This window comes from Phodopus roborovskii, unplaced genomic scaffold (genome assembly GCF_943737965.1).
Source record: "Phodopus roborovskii unplaced genomic scaffold, PHOROB, whole genome shotgun sequence".
Lineage (NCBI taxonomy): Eukaryota > Metazoa > Chordata > Mammalia > Rodentia > Cricetidae > Phodopus > Phodopus roborovskii.
The window spans coordinates 49885-65106 of record NW_026126194.1 but is presented as its reverse complement, the minus strand read 5'-3'; the positions used below and the strand labels follow the sequence as shown (position 1 = coordinate 65106).

The 15222-nt window shown below is 36.8% G+C and overlaps 1 protein-coding gene across 1 annotated transcript in view; it reads right to left on the bottom strand.

Moving 5' to 3' along the window:
• Positions 1–3697: 3697 nt before the first annotated feature.
• LOC127218596 (phosphate-regulating neutral endopeptidase PHEX-like) overlaps positions 3698–15222 on the bottom strand; it is a gene marked incomplete at its 5' end in the record, with an annotated part of 57276 nt that continues 45751 nt past the window's right edge. The window contains one exon of the mRNA XM_051179607.1: positions 3698–3756. Coding sequence (XP_051035564.1) covers positions 3698–3756 — 59 coding nt within the window. The remainder of the gene's footprint in view (positions 3757–15222) is intronic.

Below are 15222 nucleotides of genomic sequence, written 5' to 3'. Positions count from 1 at the left end.
AAGGTTTATTCTACATGTTTATCTAAAGTGTCTTAACTGTACTTTCAACCTATTGGTCCAGTACATGGACTTATCATGACCTCAGGCTGTCTTCAAGTATAGGCTACCCTACTCCTGTGTCTGAAAATCATAAAAAGCTCTGAGATGAAAGTAGTTGTAAAATCTTGTTCAGTGCCCTAGTTGAATACTTGAAGACATCCCTAAACACATAAAACCATTCTGCCACTTGTTTTTCCTTCCAAAAGAGTGTGTGGAGTGTGTGTGTGTGTGTGTGTGTGTGTGTGTGTGTGTGTGTGTGTGTGTGTGATGATTACAAATTTAAGTACAGCCTTACTTACATAGAAACTTCCAGACTGGCAACTTTGATGCCTCAAAAAATGGCAAACCCCACTTCCAATTGTTACCAAGTTTCTTCAAGTTTTATTTTGGGTCTTTTCTGCTTTACTATTTATTGTATTTTATTTATGTGGGTGTTTTTCCTGCATGTATGTCTGTGTACTGTGTCTCTACCTGGTACCCACAGAGGACATTGTGAGCCACCATGTGGATAGTGAAAACTGAACCCTGATACTCTGGGAAAGCAACCAGCGCTCTTAACAGCTAAGTCATGTTGCAAGCCCTTTTCCAAGTTCTTATTTTCAGTCACAAACTAGAGACCAGCATTTCCCAAAAACATAGAAAGCAGAGTCATCAAGCCTTGGGGTTAAACAAACCGAAATAACTTCCTTACAGAACTGGAGAAATGAAGATAGAGAGGGAAGAGAGGATGACAACAATTTCATGGAACACTTTTGGATCATCTTATTTGAGGTTATTCACATTACCTATTCTTGTGTTTGGAAATGGTTTAGCTAGTTTCTGGAATCACAACTGACACAACATTCATAGGGGGGGCTATACTGAACAGCCTGAGCAAAAGGATACCTATTCCTTTGGTTCTGGTTGCTTTCTATCAATTAAGAGCAAATAAATGTGAAGCCAGCTCACTGAACTGTAATTTCTACCATTTCTATATTCCCACCACAAAGTAGGCAAATGATGCTTAATAGATATTCATTGAAATTATATATTAATAGAAAATGGGTGGCTCACTCAAGTATCAACTACAGCTCAATCTGAGGTAGCACTAGCAGACACTGACAAGAATTCTTAAGTTTCTGATTTGTATGCTTCTATAAAAATTCCTTGTCCATGAACCAAATAAACAAATCACTGAATCAATGGCTTCCAAATATAACCAGATTATTTCAAAGTCTTCAGTTGTAGTTATATAACAATAGAAAATTCAGGTATCTATGATAAGCAAAATCAAATAATGCCAGGATTTTTTTCATTTTGAAGAGACCTTAGAGAATTACTTAAACCTTAATTGTTATGAATTTAGTGTATACATTTCTATCTTAATCATGGAAGAAAACAGAATCTAAATGCCTAAACACTGCAAAAACCTATACAGCTTAGGTCAAGGGTTACTAATGGATTTGATTAGATACCAACCTAGTATTTTTCATTTTTACTAACAATAGTGCTTCCCGTCAGTGGATTCTATTGGCGCCTGCCTATGTTCCTTCAACACACAGCATGTCTCGGTGCACTGATCTCATTGCATCTACATGCCAACTTAAAACAAGTTGCTTTAGGACTTTCTCCAGCCAGGGAATTCTGCAGGGTAGCACCTCTATGCCACTGATGTAATGAGACCTAGAGAGCAAATAACCCCTCTCCCTTATGTTGAAGCATGTTCTGTAGTTGTCCAGGAATACTGATTTCCAGTTACCCATTACAGTGGGTTAGCATTATAAAACACATATGACAAGCAAAATAATGGCTTCCCCAAGGTGCCTTGATGCTAATTCCAGGATTCTGTGAATGTGGTTTGTTACAAGACAAAAAACAATTAAGGTCACACATGGAATTAAGGCTGCTAACCAAATGACCTTAAAAGAGAGATAACCCTAAATTATCTGGGTGGTCCCAAAGCAACCACAGTGTCTTTAAGAATAGAAGAGGCAAAAAAAAAATGATGTCAAAGGAAATTCTACATCGACATTTTTCAGATGAGGAAAGAAGGCCAAGGGCAAGGAAATATAGCCCCCCCCCTCTAAAAATCAAAAAGATAAAGAAATAATTTATTCCCTAGAACTTCCAAAAAATGCAACCTTGCTGACACCTTGAGTTAAGCCTAGTAAAAGCTAGGTTGAATTACACAAAAAATAGTCTTCTATACCTGTATAGTTTTAGTGGTAAATCTCTTTTCCAGACATAGAAGACTCATAGGACACTATCATTATCCTTTCCTCTCTGCTCCACCTCCCTATCTCCTGCTGGGAATTCCTGGAACTACATTCAAAAAGAACTACCTACGCCCTTATGACAGGGACAGCTTCTGAGGAAGCCCAAATAAAACACAACCATTATGTTTCTCTGATTTTTCTATGCATGAGCTATTATGTTATTTTTGCCTTCATAATCAGGTAAACGTTCTCACATATCAAAATGCAAACACAAGTAACTCAACTTCTAAAATCAAGACTAAATTTCTCATGCATTAAAAGACCACAACCACATAAAGACATATAAGAAAGTGCTGACAATGAATATTATGAGAAACTCAGTTATATAGAGAAAATAAGAATTACAGGCATCTACAATCTGTTTGTAAACAGCTATTTCTTAAGTCCAGACTTTCCCATTTTGACCTATGGTACAGTTACACTGGTTATATTTCTAATGATAAATTGATTATCTCACTTCTTCAGAAACCTCTGTATTTTCTGTTTTAAATACCTCATTGGAAATTCAGAGCACTCCAACATCAAACTAAAATCATATTGACATGACTTCTCTTTGTATTCTTCTTGACCAGCCAAGTTACTATCTGTCATTTCATACAGCACCTTTCTTCCCTTTCTTTACCCTGTAAGACTTTAGCCCATTTCCTTCTCTCTCGGTTATCTTTCAATTGATTAAATACATAAAAAATAAAATACTGTATAGAAAATTTACTTTCCTGTCTAGTCAAATACTCTAGTAACAAGGATCAGAAAACAAATACCAAGTGAAAACTAATAAGACCTCCAATGCCTTCTTTCTGCTGAATAACCATTGACTTGGAATTGACTGTTTAATAGATTGCCATGATTCTCAGAAAAAAAAAATTTCAACTTTGGACTTTTAAACAATATTGTGACTGTGATAGAATATGAGGACTTTTGAAGTAGAACTAAATGTATTTTACATTATTATATGGCCAGCAGTCTATCGGGACCATGTAGTAAAATGTGGTAGTTTGAATGAAAATGGCCCACAAAGAGAGTGGCACCACTAGGAGGTGTGTCCATGTTGGAGTAGGTGTGGCCTTGTTGGAGGAAGTGTGTCACTGCAGGGTGGGCTTTGAGGTTTCAGAAGCTCAACCCAGGCCTACTGTCTTTCTTCCTGTTGCTGCTGATTGGGATATAGAAGTCTCACCATTATATCTGCCTGAATGTCACTATGTTTCCTGTCATGACACTAATACACTAAACCTCTGACCTGCAAGTCATCCCCAATTAAATGGTTTCCTTTATAACAGTTTCTGTGTCATGGCATCTATTCACAGCACTTAGAACTTTAAGATAGACTATATATTCTGTCATTGACCAAAATAATAAGTTCTTCTTTGCTAACTTGTCAAGAACTGGCTTCTTTTCTAATTTACTCACCGAGGGTATTCTGTTCCCCAAAAGAAAGGCTTCTGCAGCTCACCAGCTGGAAATCCTGAGAGGATGGCAAGCAAAAAAAAATGTTAAGGATATGGAGAAGATGATTCAATGTCCCGACTCTGGTTTTACCTACAGTCCAAAAGCTCATCCTAACTTTATTCCTTATGGATCCATCATACATTCAAGATACCAATTTAAAGGTGATATTAATTCACCTTGAAATGGAATCATTTCAAAGACAATTTATACAGATATGCTATTGGTAGAGTTCAGCCTACTGTGAAATGGGCCCCTCACACACAGCACACCCACAGGCTGCAGGATAGCCAGCAGGTCCCCAGATGTTAACAGATTTCAGACTCCTAGTTACACACTATTACAGCCACATGTGCCAGTCATGAAAAATTGTTATAGATTGATGTGATAGTTCACATCATGCCTTGCATGTCTTTGTAATTGAGTCTTTGAATGTGTGTTTTATATGTGGGTTCAAAGGAGGTCATTAAGCATGTGTGTGAAAAGAGTATATGAAGATGATATGCAATTCAGCTGTACCTCTGCAGTTGTTTCACACATGGGGGAGTCTAATAAGATACAGTCTAACTAGCACAGTTTCATGTTACTCTGAACTCAACAGTTCTAGACTTGGGTAGCCGCGAGAGTCCATGCTTTCCCTGTTAACTAAAATTTGCTTAGATTACTAAAATAAGTTAATAGCATTCTAAGAAATAGAATGATTAGAGTTGTACATTTCTTTGTCTCTTCATACTTCCCTGTATTACCAAACCTTTCAAACAGAAATTGGTAACATAGAATAAAAGGGAAATGTATTATTTCTTTTTTAGTCTCTTCTTTTCATCAATAAAGCAAGGATGAAGAGTGTTGGTAGATAAATGATTGAGAATTAAAAGCTAAGGATACAACTCAATAATAGAGTGCTGCATAGTATTAGGGGTGGGCAACACTAACACTACCAATAAAGAAGTAGTAAACATATAAGTAGTAGCAGCAGTAACATAAAAATAGCTGAATTAGCTCTGCACAGTATGTCTACATTGCTGGTGAAAAAAAATTCATGTATGTGCTGCAAAATATAAAGTGTGTCATTTTAGAAATTCCTTACACAAGTTAAAAGTGACCCTATTCACATTTAAGACTTGCATTGTAGCATATAAAGATGGAAGGTAAAATTCTTGCTAATGACGTAAAATTTTAGTGGCTCCAATAACAGCAGTAAATGGCAAAGGAAAAACACTGTCAATGAGTCAAAAGAGAGGATGTCATTTTACATTTTAGCCCTTATGGTAGCATTTGTTCTGCTTCTTGCATAAGAGGCTATGCATCTTCATTTTGCACTGAGCCCTACAAATTAGTTAACCAGCCTTGGATATAGATGAATGTAAGAAACACTTGGTTTTGCCCTTCCAAGTCACCATGAAATTGTGTGCCTTGAGGTAATCCTTTGGGTTGCGCTTAACAGTCATTACAACTGGGAATTCATAGGAGAGGGGGGGATGGGAGCTGAAGAAAGGGAAAGAAGGAAAGAGACCTTCTGCAATGTCCTTGTCTACTTGAGAGTGGCTTCTCTAGGCCCCATGAGACTAAATGTTCTTTTATGAATTAAAATACTCCCTGCTCTCTGCTCAACTTTCTACCTCCCCTCCATGCCAGGACACTTTGAGGGTAAATGAGGGCAGAAAGCAAGTCTTGAATATAGACATGAAGCACTCATTTCATAAAACCCTGATATTCTGTGTATTTTATAATAATATCAGACTTTGAGATTTCAAGGTACATAAACCTAACTGCAAAACAGAAATGGAGTCAGTTGATGTTTCTCTCTTCCTGCTGCTTTCAAATAAAAGAAAACACATCAAATATGTTTTTATTTCATGGGAAAATGTGACTTTAATCTTTATAATTTCTACATTTTCTTAAACATCTTTGGCTTCTTTACAATGATAGTCCATCCTCCTTTTTTGGTGATTTGAATTTAGTAAGCTATTTTGATACAGATATACATATATATGCAAATATATCACATGTAAATGCAAATTTCAGTGTTTATATGAAGATTTCATTTCACACAATAGATCACCCTACAGTAAAGATATTTTTCTAATAAGAACAATGATCATAAGCCAATGCAATTTGATTATTCAATCATTATGGCTTCCTTGCTTGGTAATGTGCCCAGCCAGAAGCAGTTTTATCCACTGACAACCTCCTCACAGAAAAACATCTGAAACTGGCATAAGCCTCCACTGCTGCAGCTTTGGTTTTTTTAGGGGTCCCAGTCTCCAGTGCTGAAGCCATCACATCACCCTGATCAGCTATATCTTCTCAGCTTGTCAGGGCCTTGAAACCCAATAGTGATAAACTGAAGAATCTGATGCCCTTAGGCATGTTTTGCCGAAGTGAATGGATTAATAGTATAAGCTGCATTTTTGGAGATGTCAACTAGCAAGAATGATAGATGGAAATCCCAAAGAGGTCAATTCAATATCTTATCTCATAATGTGGATAAGTTGTATTAGCAAAGGTGGAAGTGAAAAATAAATAAATTGAAAGGGAGTTCTTTCTCTCTCCCTTTTTAATAGGTGCCGGTTTTATTTTTTCACAAACTCATTTTATTTCAGTGTTTTCCCATTGCAGAACCACTTATCACCTGTTCCAGACTTTTAAAGCTCCTTTTTAAAAATGAGTATATTTATGGGAAGCATTCCTCATTGTGTGTGAGAGAGAGGCTGGGGGAGGGAGAGGTGGAGAGAAGGGAATGTAACCATTGGGTTGGCAAAAATTAATGATTTTGTAAGAAGCATGGCAGTAGGGTAAGTTGTTGCAAGAATTTTTTTAATAGACTACATCTCTGTGATATTTTGAGAACTCTAACAGATAATAAACTAAGTAGAAACATGACATTTGGTACAGTGCATAAAATTTCTTTGTAACATATGTAATAGATAGATATATGCACAGATGCATGATTTCAATTCTTCTCTAACAGACTGATCTATTATATAAACAAAAAGACAATTCCCTTCCAATACAGAAAATACAGTGGGGAAAGTCTGGGACAAAGGTCTAGTTTTGCATTTTTGCTTATGCACAGCGCCATCCATAAGCAAAGCAAAAGGCACCTGTACTGAACCACATGGGAGTACACAAAGTGCTCATATCCAGACACCCCAACATGATCAACTACTTTCAGTCACTCTGTACTTTACAAGCTATACCCATGACATCTGCTGCCAAAATGTTCAACTTCAGATAAGTCTCCTCCAAGTATGGACACATATAAGAAGAAAAATAAATCAATTATCCCTTCACTCTGACATTAAAAAGCAAATTAATATACTCAGGACTGACGAACTCACACTATATAGAAATATGTCAAACAGGAATAATTTTCCCTCATCTCCATTCATTTCTGCCCATGACCTATCTTTCTCCCTCTATCTGCATGCCTTATTTCAGGTATTTGTCCAAATGTCACCTTACCCCCCTGGTGCTTTTAAATGGTTTGGGTGTTACCTTCTGTGATTTCTTCTTTATAATTCACTGTAATACTCAGCTACTCTCCATTTTAATAGATAACCAACCTTCCAACAGGAATTGCATGTTCCATAATAAAGTGTTTTTTAATTATTTCTTTTATTTTTTAAAATTATAATATAATTACACCATTTCTTCTTTCCTTTTGCTCCTTTCAAACCTTCTCATATACTCCACCTTGTTCTCTTTCAAATTCATGACCTAATAAAGGGATTTCTCATTTTATTTAGCTTTACTTTATTTTTCACTATAATCCCCTCAGAGCTAGAATTCCTGGCAAATATCTGTCAAGTGAATAGATTCCCTACCTTGTGACCTCAAAAAGGTGACTGAGGTTGATGCATTACCTGTAGTTATGATTATATTTTATTAGCAAAAGCCTAATAGTACATGATGTATTTAGTACTAACAATGCATTACTTCTTGAAGCTTCCATCTTCAGTGCCAGATCTGAGATATATTATTTAAGTTTGACTTTTCATTTTCTTTCTAGATGAGAGCTGTGCTGGCTCTTGCTTTGATGGCAGACGTGATATAGTTTTGAAGCCAGCACACAGTCCATCAAATGCAGTATGAAGGCTGGAAAGGTGGCTCAGTGGACAAATGCTTTCCACACAAGCATGAAGACTTAACTTGGGAATCCCCAGCACCCATGTAAAATGCATGTTCCTGTAATTGTAGTGCAGCAAGGCAGAAACAAGAGCATCTCTTGGACCCCAGGGCAAGCCAGTCTAGCCAATCAGTGAGAAGCACTGTTTTAGAAAATAAGGAGGAAACATCAGAGACGACACTAAAGATCAACCCAGCCAAAACATCCACAAATGAGCACACATATGAACATGAATACAATATACAAGTATGGACAAATAGAAGTCCTGCCTACCTTCATGTAATTTCTATCACACTGTTTCCCCTGGGTCCTCCATACTTTCCCCCCAAAGGATTAAAATGAAATATACTAACCTTTCTAATGTTTATGGCATGCACAGTCATTCCATTTAACTACAACATACATTTTATGCCACATAACCTTAAGAGTATAATTTAAGGTAATCATCACATAGCAAATATTCTGGAAACATTACTTTCCAAACATTTCTCTTATTCTGAAGTTCTATTCTTTCCTATTGACATAAATGCTATTACACTTTAAGATATCCTTGAGTACGACTCACACATCTTTTCCTTTTGTTTCTGTGTTTAATCATACTGCTCAAAAACAGGATACTTCAAACATCCTTCGCCAGTGTTCAAAGCCCAGCACACTTAACATTTTCCCTTCTTCCTGTCAGATTTTACTACAGTTTATTAACACAAAGCAAGGTAACTCAAACTTACCTAAATCCAGAACCATTTCATTCAGTAACCCTTTTGACTCTGGTGAAGGATTACCATTTTTTAATTATTTAGTTAGGGTTCTTCCAGATATCTCTAAGGAAGAAATGGCATTGGCTGATGCAAAGTTCAGTCCCCCACAAAAGGTAATAGGGAAAATTCAAAAGGAGAATCCAAATGGGTTTGAGAATATGTAGAGTGGGGTACAAAGTCAGGCACTAAACAAAATGTTTGCATGCTTTCTGTAACTGCTTTCTATAGAGATATACTTGGAATTCTCCAATGATTAGGTATATGGGTCTTTGAGTTATTATCAAAATGTGGTTGTTGGTAATATTTGTTGTTAAGGGACTGATTATGTCCATAAGATGTACTATTGCATAATTACTTTTTCAAATAATAGAATATTTGGCTTTTGCATAGAGTTGTTGGTATATTAATAAGACTTTGATCTAGTGCACATTATGACAGTTACTTAGGTGCTAGTCTCATATGACCAGATGAATCCATATATAAACGCACACTTGAAAGCTATTGCTGATCTATCATCCTAGTAAGTAAATCATGCATTGTGTTAAGTTTCACTTGTAGTTATATTCTACTTACACATTTAGTTATTTCATTTATCCTGTGAAATAGCTTCTACCTCTATAACTCACTAAGTGAATATAGCTTATGATCCTAAATTCAGAATTATTAGTATATTAAAATGCATCATAAAAACTATCACAAACATTGGGTTTGGTCCCGATCATGAAACTACTGGCCACTAATGTTTACTGAGTCTCTGTAATATTCCAAGTCACATGAGTAAGTTCTGAATGTATGAACATATACATCATCAAAATATATACAGTCTAAAGAATAAAAGAGAACGTTGCTAAACAATTATATCTTGCAAGACCTAAAGTAAAAGGTAAACCTATTCTAAAGCACAGAGAAAAGAAACATGGGATTCACAGAAGACATACAGAGGAATTTGGGGAGATTGTTGATTTATATAAACATCTACATTAATGGATAGAAGATATGGCTGATAAAAGTCAACTGGCTTTTGAGGCAGGAAATGTTAGGAAATGTTCTCAAAATGTGGTCTGCAGACCAGCAACATCAGCATCCTCTGGGCTCTTGTTAGAGATGTAAACATTGAACCACCACCCCAGGTCTCCTGAATCAAGAACACTGGGAATGGGCTTCTGAGTTTCAATCAACTAATTGTGTTATTGAGCACCACCAGTTATATCAGAAAAACTAATCTTAACCCCAACTACAAATTAGAATCCTGGCCAATGCCCCTGCCCAAATCTATTGAGGTTCAATATCTATAATGTTGTCAACTTGTGACTTGGTTATGAAAATGATAAAGAATTGAACATGTTTAAGATAACTGATCCATAACTCAGCCCTCCTGGTTTATTCCACTCACTCCACCTCTGATATCAGGCATCTGTGATATGGTATTTTTACTTGCACATTCTTCAGACAACAGTTTCAAAGGTTAACCTATATGTAACCTAAAAATATGATTGTACTAAAGGACAAGTATGCATTTCATTGTAATTGCCTTAAAAGTGCAGAATGAATGCTAAAAGAGAATGAGTATTATATCCTACTCAGGATTACATTCAGTTATTGAATAACCTAATAGCATTCATTCTTCTAGAAATTGGGAGTGGTGGCATAAGCTGGGACATGACAAATGCTGCAATTACAAAGCACTTTTGGTTATGTCTTTTTTGTTGTTGTTATAAAAGGATTTCATTGTCATTCCTGCTAAGATTAATAGTGGCTTTTTATTTGTGTTGGCATCTTGCAATAGTTTGGTGAATGCCAACCTCCTCATTTCCAGAAAGTATCACATTCTAACAGCTGTGACTCCTGTCAAGGGATTCAGCAAGATGTCTTAGCCATCTGCTGGATTCCTGCAGGTAACCTCTTGCCACCAAATCTATCAGCCTAGAGCAGACAAGCAGAAAGCAGATTATGAAATCTGCCCTCCGTCTTGCAGCTTTCTTTGATGACCATTCTATTCTATGTCTGCCACATCACCTTTATTCCACAACAACCACCATTTCTCCCCTTTACCAGAGCTATCAACCATCCCTATTTGTCCAGGAGTAAAGAGATGCTTGGAATACAGTGTTTTTCAATATTAAAACTAGAACAAGCCCTGGAAAATGAGAAGAAATTTAAAGCACTGCTTTCACCCACTATTGACAGCATTTTTATGTTATGGCTCAATCATTCTCAATATTTGGCATCTTTCAAAGTCATGTGGTGACGAAAATCTTACTAAGATCCAAGGTGCTGGTACAAAGGGTCCAAACAATGCCCATTTGTCACAAGTAGTAGTAATGTTGCTAGTCCACAAAAAAAAAAAAAAAAAACAAAAAAAAAAAACACTTTTGTAGTTCAACTTTCTAAAACAGAGAATACTAATCCCTGCTTCCACCCCCAGTATGAGGCTCTACCCGGTCCTTTTGTTTAAATAAGTACTGCCCTAGGCAGGAAACAATGAAAATAGCACCAGTGATGCCCAGCTGAGTCTTGGGAATATTAGGTAAATATATATTAATGAATGCCTGTGTCCCACTAAAGACATATGTGTTTATTTGATAATCATCTTATCAATAAAGACATGGCTATAATTCGCCCCCATATAGGTTATACCAAAACAAAACAAAAAACTCAGAGTTTCTTTGTTAGTCTCTTCCAATATCATCAGTTAAGAAGTAAACTCATAAATACATATATCTCTTGATGGTGAAGGCATAAAGCGAAGAAAGAAAACAGGGCTGGGAATATAGCTTAGTGTTAATGTTCTTCCTTAGCTGTATGAGGCTCTAGATACAGCATTGCAAAACAAATACACCTCTTTGGTGGCTAAGAATTTTTTCCCAATTCCGTGCCCTTCTTTAGGGTACATTCCTAGAAGAAGAAGATTTGTTGTGTTAAATGATATTTAAGTTGCATTCTACAAAAGTAAAAGACAACTGACTTTTTGTATTTTTGGTTGTGAGCCTAGCCTTTAACGGTTAAGCCATCTCTGCAGCCTGACAACTGACATTTTTTTAAAATTTTATTTTATTAGTTTACATATTGATCCTAGTTCCCTCTCCCTCCCTTCCTTCATTTTTAAAGGGAGGACGAGTGTGATTTGGAACATCAAGACACATTTGTTAGACTGACCCTAACTTCCTGTCCACCACTGTTGTATTCCAGGATCTTGGCTCTCACCTTCTACCTCACAATCAAGTAGCGCTCAGCCAGTGCTCCACTCACACCTTCACTCAAATCAGACTGACCCTAATAATCATTCCATAATTTCTATTACTGTCCCTGCAGCAAGCCTGCCCAGTCCTCTACAACAGAGACAGCATGCACAAATAACCCACAGACAGCAGACTGAAGCCTTCCAGCCACTGGTTCTTAGCCTCACACAGTAATGAGATTCTAGGATACGGTGGCCTTAGCAGTTGAGGAAGTCTGTTTACTTATGAAGACTTCACAGAACACTGTTCTTAGTAGTCTCTTGGGTCAGACCTCTAAGACAGAGAATCCTAAAACACAGCGGCTGCTTGTTAAGCGTACCAACTGTCAATTTTGCAAACTGTTGCAAGTGTATTCATTAACTTCATCTGTCTCAACAAACTTTCTAAATCTTATTGTAATTTTTGTGAAATGATCACTTTGTGGGGCATACACTTCAATATTCTTCATAAGGCATTTTACAGCATCTGTCTGTCAACTAATTTACCTTCAATCCCTCCTTATTCTAAGGGACCAAGGAAATAGTGGATTTTAACACAGGGCTTGCAGTGTGCAGCATGATTACATAGGTGGAAAAAGCAAAGTACATTCATTGTCACGGCACTTCAATGGACATGGAGTCAATAGAACCTGTGTTCCATCTATCCTTCTGATATGCGCCTACCTTCTGGCTGACCTCACATACTATAGTCTTGTCATATCAAAAGAGAAAAAATCCATTACTAGTAGAGCTGTGAAAGTATATATAATGATTCTTTGAAGATATCACATGTGCAACTCATATAATTCTCACATTTCTTACCCAGCATTGAACAATAGAGTGTAAAGAGTAAAAGAGTATAACCAATATACTGGGCTACACTCCCATACCTGCTGTAATGATTAATCTTGGTCCTCAACTTGATTGAATCTGTAATCAACTAAGAGATGTACTTCTGTAGAGATAAGCTATTCTCTGGTTTCATTGAGGAGGGAGATGGCCCTACCACAGAGTGGGCAGTACTCTCTGGCAGCAGTCCTGTTTTAGATGGTCCAAAGTAGAAGCTGTTGCCTTTTAATCTGTCCAGTTTCATTCCTTCCTGGTGAGAGCACCTATTCCAATGATGCTGTTGTTGCTACCATTGTTTGCTAAAATCAAAGCCAAACTTCTTCAGCCTTCCAAAATGAACTGAAGACCAGTGACTATCTAGGAGTCCTCCAGGATTTCATTGCCATATTAAGATCACTGAAGCATCTAGCCTCAGTTCACTAGTGCTGCAGTCTTTAGCAAGTTATTTCACCCCTCTGACCTTCAGTTTCCTCTTCTCTACAATAGATGCATGGTACAATTTTTATAGAGTTATTGTGAAGATTTGACATAATAGACATTCAAGTAGTAGGCACATTAATACTTTCCTAGCATAAAGGGGTGCACAATGTTATAGCCACTTGATATACGTTTTTCAAGTAGGAATGGGAATGATTGAAAATGTTATTATGTATTGTCATTTTTTAGTTATTAGAGAAGGATCTCTGGAGATTGAACTTGCCCATTGCCTAACTTGCTCTCAGCAAGTTCAGTGCCCAAGGATAGGTCCTCTCTATCTTTATCTTGGGTCATGTTTGAAACTCCTAGTTTGTCCAGGTAGCCTGCCCTCCCCCTCTTTGAACTATTATTTTTAAGAATAAAATGAAGAAAAGAAATTGATTTTTTTTTACTTCCTAAAGAAGAAAAGTACATTGATTCCCTATTCTTCAACATGATCTGTAAATCCAGTATCAACTTCTCCCACAAATCACATTATGCCTTTTGCTTTCTGAAGCACTCGGGCAGCCTAGTTTTCAGCACATGAGAGTATTCTCATAGTCCATTCCTGCACCATGTACAGCTCAGCATGCTACCTTTACAGCAATCACTCCTTCCTACATGCCATATCATTTCCTCTCTGCCTAGAGAACTGTACTTTTAAAAGTCTTTTCAATCACCATTTTTACTGATAATCCAATCGTGGCTCACCCAGATTAAATTACTCCTCTGCAGTGGCTCCCATAATGCAATGAATAAGTCACTCTGATGTCCTCTAAATGACTAGGTAACAAGTTTTTCATCCAACCCATCAGAAGCAAGCATTAGTATCTTTCTATGATTTATCTATTATGGGCTAGATTTTCTTCTAAGTATTTAATACATATTATTTCATATTCACAATTCTATAGGATAGTTATATCATCTCCATCTTATAGAAAATTAAACTGTGGATTAAAGATGTTGATAAAAATGTTGGCCAAGTTACTAGGGACCAAGTCAAGATTCAGAATCACATTGTCCATCTTGAGAGCACATGGCATCAACTACCATTATCATATCACACTATGCAAGCCAGTACTTGGCTATGGTATAATGCCATATAACAAATAATCTCCAAATATATCTTTTTTTAAGATGAAAAATATTTAATTTCTGATAGTTTTTTTTGATAAATGTGTTGCGTTAGGTTCCACTTGTGGAGGGGTCTGATACTAGGACATGCTGTCCTCCTCTCTGCTCAATTGTTTTTCCCTAAAGGATTGCTATTCAAGTGACCGGAGAATTTTCTTATTTTGCCTCTATTGCTGGGAGTCTTCTGGTCCCAAGACCAAGGAGAATGACACAAATCATTGAGAAGGTCCTGAAAAAACAGCAAGCATGTTCTCAAATTAATATGAATACTTTACCAAATATATCTTCTTAAAACCATAAACACTATCTCACAGTTTCTCTGGGCCAGGAATTCAGATTCCGGGGAGATGATGTTCTGCTGGAAGGTCTCTTGGGAGACCACAGTCAAAATGTTCAGTTTCCTTGTACTCACCAGAATGCTTGGACTGAAGTTTTTGCATGATGTTAGAAATGGACAGGCCTATGAAACCTCACCCATAGGCCTCTCCACAAGCTGCTTGTGTACCCTCATGATGTGTTTATTGACTTTTCCCAGAGTGATACATCCAAAAGAAAAAGGTGCAAGTCACAATGTCTTTTATGGCCCAGCCTCAGAAATCATACATAAAATCCCATAGGGTATAAAGCTCAACTTTAACTCACTATGGAGAGGGGCTTCAGAGTGCTGTGGATACCAAGAAATGAGTATTATTACAATTTCCTAAAAAGTTAAATGGGTACATATTATAGATCAGAGCTTCTTAAGCTCTTCCACTCACAACCCCTTTGCACCCAAAAAATTTTTATTTGACTTTTGGCATATGTACATGTGTGTATATCTCTGTACATAAATCAGGTATTTCCTGATAATAAATAATAAAGAAATTTATTATAAAAACTCTTTGGTATACATATATATTTTAATATGTATTCAAGATGAAAACTGCATGCTGATGAGATGGA